At 46.2% G+C, this 8,881-nt stretch overlaps 1 protein-coding gene across 2 annotated transcripts; it reads left to right on the forward strand.

Annotated features, from left to right (window-relative positions):
* The first annotated feature begins 210 nt into the window (after positions 1 to 210).
* On the forward strand, positions 211 to 8,228 carry LOC119433146 (U1 small nuclear ribonucleoprotein C). 2 transcript variants are annotated; one of them, XM_037700286.2, is made up of 6 exons: positions 211 to 420; positions 857 to 902; positions 1,387 to 1,495; positions 3,680 to 3,772; positions 4,745 to 4,882; positions 7,978 to 8,228. In XM_037700286.2, the coding sequence occupies exons 1-6, from the start codon at positions 413 to 415 to the stop codon at positions 8,079 to 8,081; spliced, it is 498 nt and encodes a 165-aa protein (XP_037556214.1). In that variant the 5' UTR covers positions 211 to 412; the 3' UTR covers positions 8,082 to 8,228. The 2 variants fall into 2 exon arrangements, with proteins under 2 accessions (XP_037556214.1, XP_037556216.1); XM_037700288.2 differs by having other exon boundaries at positions 860 to 902.
* The last annotated feature ends 653 nt before the right edge of the window (positions 8,229 to 8,881 follow it).

Genomic DNA, 8,881 nt, shown 5'->3' on the forward strand with positions numbered 1-8,881 from the left:
CATAGCGAAACTGTTCGATTGCGTGACTAACTACGTATGTTACGCTGTATTTTAACTTAAATGACCAATGAATTCTATACTAAAACTTTATTGTAGAATTTTAAATTGTTACTTGTTTGCATGGAGCGCGTCAGAACAGAGTTAAAGGTCAGGGTTCTACCAAAGCTTTTTAAATACGCAGCGCTCAAAGGAAACGGAAACCGGCATTTGCTTCATGATTTGATGAAGCCGATTGCGCTCGTTGTGAATGTAAAGGTGCCCGTCAGTAGAAAGTGGTAGTGAGTAATTTATTGCCGTAGGCGAAACTCTAAAAGCCTTCGCCGTTCACTGTTATGTAAGACGGCAGTGAATTGTTGCTGTCTTGGCATAAACGGTTTAATCGCGAGTCCGAAGAGGAGGCCGCCCGGTCGAGATGCCGAAGTAAGCATTGACCAGGTTTTCCCTGTCCAAGGGTGCTAACCATTTTTTTCGTTTCTCTGCTTTTTCAGACCGTAAGAGATAGATCTATTACGAAAGTACCTACAGCTTTCCTGCTACGGCTGCGTAAAGCACTTTGCTTAAGTTTCTTTTTCTATTAATACGACGCGAAGCAAGCGGTGCGTAAGGGCTTAAGCCTAAAGTAGGTAGCGGAGAGACAAAAATTACATAGAGCAGAGGCTTTTCTCTCTTAATTTTCTGCCTTCAGAACCCTTCTGGTATAAACAATCGATAAAAGGCTGAGTGCGGTGAAGGACCTGTGTATCTTATCTTTAGTAAATTACGTAGATACGTTTACTTTCATCTGCGATTGCATATTTGTGCCAAGGCAAGTTCGCTACGTTTGTTCTATGTTCTTGTCTCCCATTTTCACATGCTGTAGGTACTACTGCGACTATTGTGACACCTACCTCACCCACGACTCGGTAAGTGGTCGTCCTGCTGTCTTACATAACCTCCGATCGCGTGGCATTTAGTTATATTGCAGCCTACGGTGGCGAGATGTTAAAAACGTTGACTGATGAACGAGCTGATTGTCTCGATGTGTATGGCGTCACGGCCATCTTGTTTCAAAAGATAATAAATATGACTGGCCACTTACTTTTACCGGGGCGGCGATGTAACGCTCGTAAACAAACCTGCCTAACAGAATCGGAATTGGAAGTATGAAGTTCTGTTAATCTGTGAGTTAACTTTGGTTTTTTTTTTTTTTATCTCGCGTCTGAAATTTTAAGTTGTCTGTCACAACTGCTACTCATAAGAACACTGTTGACAAACTAGCAAAGCTTCGTTTCGCTGTCAAAGAAGTGTAGCTGCAGTTACTAACTAGTGTTACAAGTACTGCAGTGGCCAGACATGTACTGAACTCGAAAGATGTACTGACCTTTGTTCATGCTCGCGGTCACTTAGCCGTCGGTGCGCAAGACCCACTGCAATGGCCGCAAGCACAAGGAGAACGTCAAGTTCTACTACCAGAAATGGATGGAGGAACAGGCACAGAACCTCATTGATGCCACAAGTGAGTGTGCACACATGCTAGATCACATAAAAGCTGCACTAGGCAAAGCTTCGAGATTGACTTGCAGATGCTATTCAGTTTCGTTGCCTCCGTATGTGTAACACCAGTGCAAAAGGGAGCACCTGATTTGCATTCGAGACTGTTAACATACCTGCCAACTGTCCCAAATTTTCCATAAAGTTAACAAATACTATAGGCTTCTTATACGATTATGTACGTATGTTTCATCAAGTTTTACGAAAAATAAATTCAGTTGTGAAAAAGCTTTGCTTCTTATGGTAAAAGGACACCAGAGGGGTACCTGTGTCAAGCAAGTTTATTCAGACAATTTCCCGAAACAGGCAGACGGAACTCTGCAAGTTTAGAAAACTTCTACTACGCCAAAATGGCCCAAATGCCAGAAAATACTTTGAAGTCCATTATGTTACACCGACTTTCTGGCACTAGAGTTTGGCATGAAATTTGAAAAAAAAATGGAAGTTTAGCTTTGTCTTTCTCTTCTAGTAATCAGCCCTGTACTGCAAAAGTAACAAAACGAGGGTTTTGAAAGAATAGTACTGTATCAGTCTAAAATGATTTAGTGTACAGTGAAATGTATTTGAAGTTAAAATAGACTATTTCAGAAATACTCTGCCACAAAAAGTACTTTAATGTGTTCAGCAGAAGCGGAGTTACTGGAAATCAAAGGTCCCCTTGTGGGGCACTCCCGCTTCTTCAGTGCCTTCCACTCTGAAGGTTACGACTGAGCGGGGCATGCCCACAATGCTCCGCCTACTGAAGTCACCATGGCGTGCAGTTCAAATTGGATTTTGGTTGTTCGGGTAGACGCCACTAATTCCGATTTTGCCACCTACGATGCGCCAAATGCGGTTGTCCTCAGCAAGCCTTAGTGCGCTTAGCGGGTGGACTTGTGGCGGCACCCCGCAGCGGCCGCAGTATCTATGCTACGTAGCAGACTGCAACTACATACAACTGTAGTGTGTATGCAAAACATTTGCTTTGTGCACGACGGGACTTGAGTGTGCGCTCATGCTTTTATGCTCTAGTCTAGCCGAGCTACGTTTTGTGAACAGGCTTTGTCCTTCACCAGCTTTACCGACGGATAGAAGCCACATCTAACTTGCACATTTTCAAGAGCTGTCGATAGCTCGATATGAAGCGAAGTCTGGCAAGGCATTTAACCAGGAGCGGCCAGGAGTAAGCATGCTGGCAATTGTGCGTTTGGTCTTACCTAAAGTTTCGCGTGGTTTGAGGCTAGTAGAGTGTTCAAAACGAATCGAAATTGCACAGTAACAGTAGGAAGAAGTGCACTTCACCCAAACACACTTCTTGATTGATGTCGGCTATTGGCTAATAGCTTGTATAAGAAATGCTATGTGACGAAATATAGTGCCCGAAAAGAGAGTGTGAGAAAAAGTGACTTTACGCTCCGCCTTCACGCATGCAAGCTCCACATGCTGCGCACAACTGCAAAATTTGGCTGAGATGTTCGCAGCTGCGAGTGCTATCTGTGAACTGCGTTTTTTCACTGAGCCCGAGGGGTGGTTCAGGACCCCTTCAAGGCAGACGTACGATGGGGACACTTCTTGAACATGACACCTTACTTGGCAGGCTGCATGAGGAAACGAGATAACAACCCAGACTTCTGCAATATAATCATTTGGAATTGGGTTTATGGTTTGGTAGTGGGGCCCCCTGTATATCTCGCACTATTTACACAAAGTTCATAGGGTTTGACTTATTCGTGCAGTACTTTTCTTCGCTGTGTGCATTTGACAGGGGTGTCACGTCCCATATCATTAGTGTGACTACAGACACAAGTTTGCTGACTATCAAGAATACCTGCTTTTGTGCTTTCAGCATATTCTTGCTTCCAACAATACTATTTGGACTTTCAGCTTCTTGTAAATGATTAGATGGGGTTGAGCCAGTCTTTCTTGACACCTTCTCTGATATATTTTTCAGTGTACAATATTTAGTTGCATTTTGTTAATGGGAAAATGGTGTCTGGTGACACTTCCGATGACTAAGCAGGTTATGACATGGACACTGCAAAAAAAAAAGAAAGAAAAAAAAAAAGCCTAGACTTGTCTTGCATGTCCCATTCTTCATGCTACCGTAAACATCACAGGTTAACCAGCTGTATCAGTGCTTCGTGCTCACAAGCTTTTTTCCGTATTGCAGCGGCGGCATTCAAGGCGGGAAAGATCCAGTCCTCCCAGTACCAGGCCAAGCCTCTAACCGGTGCCATGATTCCTCCACCAGCAGCGCTACAACGTAAGTCACCTGCTCAGTTTTAACCACCACATGGTTAAAATTGATCCGGAGTCCTCCCACTATGGTGTGTCTCATAATGAAATTGTGGTTCTTGCACGCAACACCCACAAATGTAATTTTTAGCCTGTCATTCTCTCTTGCAAGTTTGTTAATTCACCTTGAAAGAAATATAGTTGCAAATACAAGGAAATCTGCCTTTGTATTGCGTAACATCCCTCTGCAATGCCACTCTAGTCTTCAATGAAGCGTCCAACCATTGACACGTGTCATTGCCTCGCTGCATGTCTTGAGCTGCATAACATGCTCCCACTATTCCAACGCTTAAAAACCACCATGGCGCAGGAGCTGACAAGTTCAAACTCTCTCGAGGACATACATTTTCTTGTTGACCCTGGAAGTTGCCAACTAGTATTGTGACTCTGTGAGAACTGTCGAAGTCCGAACATTTAGGAGCCCCAAATAACGGATTTGGCCGATACTAACTATATTTTTATAAAAATGACCCTGTCAGACAAGGGGCCAAAAAAAAAAAAAAAGCTCAACATCTTTGTGCATTAATGACTATGACGTTAATGACTATGCTATCTTCATGAGCTTTGTGAGCATAGTCAGATAGCGCGTCCTTAACTGCAACTTATTGTGGACAAACCTATGTGGCTGACCATGAGTATACCTGTATAATGCCTATCGTTTCGAAAAAACTGCGAGCACTATGCTCTCGAAGGAATATTGCAGCATCCATTGTTTGCAGGCACTCTACTGCACCATCATGTTTTGTGGTCAGCAGCACACATTGGAGGCATGACAGCTCTATGTTTAGTTTTATCGAAGTGTTTTCGCATAACCTTCCGTATACAGCGCCTGCAAATCAGTGCAAACAACTTGGCCCTTTATAAAGCTTCTCGTGTTGATTTTAGCAACTTTTCCGTGGCACTCGCTAATCTTGGGTCTATCTGTTATGTTCTTTTGCAGCGGGTCCTCCGCAGCGTATGCCACTAGTGGGGCCACCCCACATGGGACCCATGCCGGGCCCCATGCCAGGACCTATGCCAGGCCCCATGCCTATGATGGGACCCCCTGGACCGATGCCCCCCAACATGATGATGCCAGGTGAGGAGCATGTCTCTTATATCAGAAACCCATACGCCGACTTCAATCCCATTAATAATTTCACGAAAGCAGAAAGCTGGGCAAGGTGGCAATTGTACTTTGGTTCGAGGTACGTTTACCGAACATCGCTTGTATTGTTACTTATTGCTTTTCCGCATGAGTGCCGAATGCCATTTGTTAGTCATGGCAGTGTGCATCCGTTCTTTGCTTTGTCCCATTTTTGAACGCTGTCTTCCAAATGAGAACTTTCCCACAGAACTCACCATAATAAAGTAATGGAAGCACTAGGGATTATTGCCATTTTCGAAGATTGTTGAGTAAAACCATCTTTAGCCTCAATTACTGACTGAATTTGGCTTCGATAATGGCTGCATGCTCGGATTAGGTGGTGCTTGTTGGTGTTTGGCTGTTTGTAAATTTTAGCAAATGTGTAGCATTGTGTAGATTTTTTAAAGTCTCCCTTTCAGTGACGCACCCTGTGCATAGCTGTACAGCAGGTTTATAGTGGGGAACTAGAATGCCGCATTGAGGATGGCGTTGCCGCATACGCTCACAGACAGCCACTCTTGGGTCGCACAGGCCCTGTGGGAGAAAGCAAATCCATTACCTAAGAGCGCCGCCAAGTGACATTTGTCTACAGAAGGCTTGTCTGTTGACCCTGCCTTTTCAGGGTTCTCACTCATCATGGCCTCAACCTGCTGGAGAAACTCTTATCGCCTAAATGGCATCTGACCATTTGCAGCGCTTATCACCCTATGAGTAATTGGCTGTAAAACAGTTGTCTCATCTCCAAAATAAAAAAGGATTTGGCAACATTTAGTAAGTGACTACCTCGAAGTCGCCGTGGGCGACTTGTAAGGTGACAGTGTACAGCTTCTTTTCCTGTGTCAGACTGGAAGCTGATGCACAGGAATAAATTTGCTTAACAGATGTAGAGGGGTTAGTGAAGATGAAGATAAGCACCTATACAGATGGAATGAGAATGTTCACTATGGCAATTCAAAGCTGTGTTCCCAAATACAGTAAAATCTCGGTGATACGAATCTCGCGGGGTTGCATGAAATATTTGTATCACCCGAAATTCGTATCTTCAAAACATACACAATATCAAGAAAAATGAATTTATTTTTACCAGAAAGGATTTCTAATAGGTGGAACCCCATTGATAACTTCCTCGCCGCTGCGTTTTCCCGGCTGCTACGTCGGGTTTTCGTGGTCCCGACCTAAATCCTATTGACTGCCATGTATGGTTGAATCTTGATAATTCGAACTCGAAGGTGCCCAAAAATTTGTTCGAATTAAAAGGACTTATTTTTGAAATATTCGTGCATCATAGCACGACGGTGCGATTTGTGAAATATCTCGGCGCGCAAGCACATATCGAGTGAGGGCCACGAAACTGCCTGCGTCGGCCAACGCTCGCTTTGCGATAACGGCAGAAAACGAAACTTCAGGGAGCGGGCGGCGCAGACACGGCGAGACGAGAGAGATTGTGGTTGTGAAGAGGAAGAGGCTACACGGCGATGGGCGCGCGCGGGGACCGTCACAGGTGAGGGAGAAGGGCGGCAGGGAAGCGGATTTGGCCTTGGCAACTGTCGCCTCGGTGGCTCCCCTCGCCCTCTCTCTCCAACACCCTCGTAGCCCCCTCACCTTCGACTGTCTCCGTGCGCGCGCGCCGCTCCCGGCGGCCCGGCGCCAACTTAGCCCGCACCCTGAAGTTTCGTTTTCTGCTGTGGAAGCGAGCATTGGCCAGACTGGGCCTCCGCCGTTGCTTCCCTCTGTGCTGCAGCCGCAGCGTTGGCTCAGACGTCAGCACGTAAACGCGTGTTCTGGCGCCACGCACAAACGGTGACCTTGCCGTGATGCCGCATTTTTTATTTTTTTCCTCCGCGCGGCGTTGAGGGGTCTTGCTAGACCGTATTCTAGTACACTCTAGTCTCGCATAAGCTTTTGCTCAATGGCGGTGTCAGAGCAATGACGGTCGGAGGCGCCGCCACGTGATTTGGCGTGCTGCTGAGAGCATTGTCAGTGCGCGGTATGTTCGAATTAACCATCGCAAATGCTTTCGCGTTCGAATTACCGAGCGTTCCCTGTGATACTTCGCCAATCTAAAATGTTCCTGCATGTTACGTTGCATTTGAATGTCGCGGTCACGTAAATTTAGCGGTGCAGCCAGCTTGTACATTGCACCAAGCGACCGATGTATTGCAACAAGTGACCGGCATGTTGCAGATACGACGCACCCGCGCGGGTGCCGTATCCTGAAAGCAATCTGCAACATACGCAAAGTGCGCGCCTGCGTGAACCTTATCGTCAAAATGATCTGCGATGTTGACAAAGTGCGCCTAGTGCCAGCAGCTTCGTATGCGCTGTGCCTTCGACGTTTAGTTCGCGTCGAAGCGAGAAACTGCGCAAAGGTCAATTCGCTCGCTGCTGCTGGTGCGCTGCCGTTGCTTCACCTTTCGGGCGAAACTACGGCTTTTTTATTTATTATTTTTTTTCCGCGGTTCCTTGAAAAACGTATCAACGGGACGTTTTCTTCTTGCCCAAATCGTCAAAGATTGCCTTCTGAAAGGCGTATAAGTGCGCGCACGTGATCTTGGGAATGTTTTCATACGTTACTGAACGCCTGAGCACGTCGAGTGCAGGGAGCGTTTTGACCGTCGGGGCTGCGCCTTGGTCGTCGTTGCAGCAGCGGTCCTCATCTACTTTCTCGCTAAGCTTAGGCTAGGCTATGATGTGGTCCAGTCCGCTCGACGTGGGGACCAACGAGAGATCGCGCAGCATCGTGACGTAGTCGGTTGCTTGGCCACTATGGATCCCGCCAGATCCCGCTGTGCCGGTTGCCCCGCTGGCTCGGCCGCCGCCGCTGTTGCTCACGCGTTCGTATGATCCGCAGCGGCGCGGCAACACGTTCGGAACAGCCGATTTTTTTCGTATTGTGAGCAATTTATTTCGGCCGGGGAATGTTACTAATTCGTATCACATCGAAATTCGTATCAGCCGGGTTCGTATCACCGGGGTTTTACTGTACTTTGCACACCTGGTGTGTGGCATACCAGTGCAATCTCAAAGAATTTTCTTCTTCTTTTCAGGCATGAGGCCACCGATGGGGCCCATGGGGCCCATGATGGGACCGATGGGGCCAGGACCCGGGCCCATGCGACCACCACTCGTTGCTGGGGCGCCAAAGAAGTGATTTTCTGCCATCACAGGTGTGCTGCTTCACGCCAATCCATCTGTACATACCAGGGACTCTTGTCACTTCATCAGCAATCACACAGCACCACCTGCGTGCCAAGGGTGTCATTGTTTGACAATAAAGGGTTATTTTTTTTTTTTTTTTGTTTACAGCAATAGCTGTCATGGTCAAACTCTCTTGGGATGTGTTGGGAGTTAGCTCCTGTGTCTGCCACCATCGTGTAATGTATTCATGCGTATAGGTTCGCGTGCACGATGGGAAAGAAGAAAGGATGCACAAGACGAAGTGCTAACTTCCAACGGTGATTTATCTATGGAAACAGCAATAGATATACACCTCTGCAACAACAAATGACACGCATGCTTGCATTGCCTTCTAAGAAATTCCACTTTATTGTAAACCAGCACACGAGGGATACTCGCACAATCTTGCCCAAGCCTTTAAGGGACACTAAAGGCAAATACTAAGTCAAGCTAAAGTGATGGAGTAGTGCTCGAGTATCTCTAAGGCATCAATATTATCGCGAACAGAGCCTTAGTAATCGAGAAACTGCGGGAAATGCAGTACATGTTTAGAGACTCCCCCGGCACATTCAAGTACTTGCCCGATGACGAAGGCACTACTCATTAAAATTATGTCACTAGTGCTCAACTAATCATTATAAGAACATCATTTTATTGCATTATAAGACGAAAGAAAATGCTACTTGACCTGTTCTACTTCATTTTTTTTTAAAAGAACTAATTGACATTACACCGTTGACGAAGCAGGTGGTCGATAGGTTTTGTTTTCGCTCG

The sequence above is a fragment of the Dermacentor silvarum genome, chromosome 11 (genome assembly GCF_013339745.2).
Source record: "Dermacentor silvarum isolate Dsil-2018 chromosome 11, BIME_Dsil_1.4, whole genome shotgun sequence".
Classification (NCBI taxonomy): Eukaryota; Metazoa; Arthropoda; class Arachnida; order Ixodida; family Ixodidae; genus Dermacentor; species Dermacentor silvarum.

Excerpts from the sequence above, each read along its gene's own strand:
- LOC119433146 (XM_037700286.2), top strand. Across the intron at positions 1,496-3,679 it reads GAACCTCATTGATGCCACAA|CGGCGGCATTCAAGGCGGGA; the intron begins GTGAGTGTGCAC and ends TCCGTATTGCAG. Across the intron at positions 3,773-4,744 it reads TCCACCAGCAGCGCTACAAC|CGGGTCCTCCGCAGCGTATG; the intron begins GTAAGTCACCTG and ends GTTCTTTTGCAG.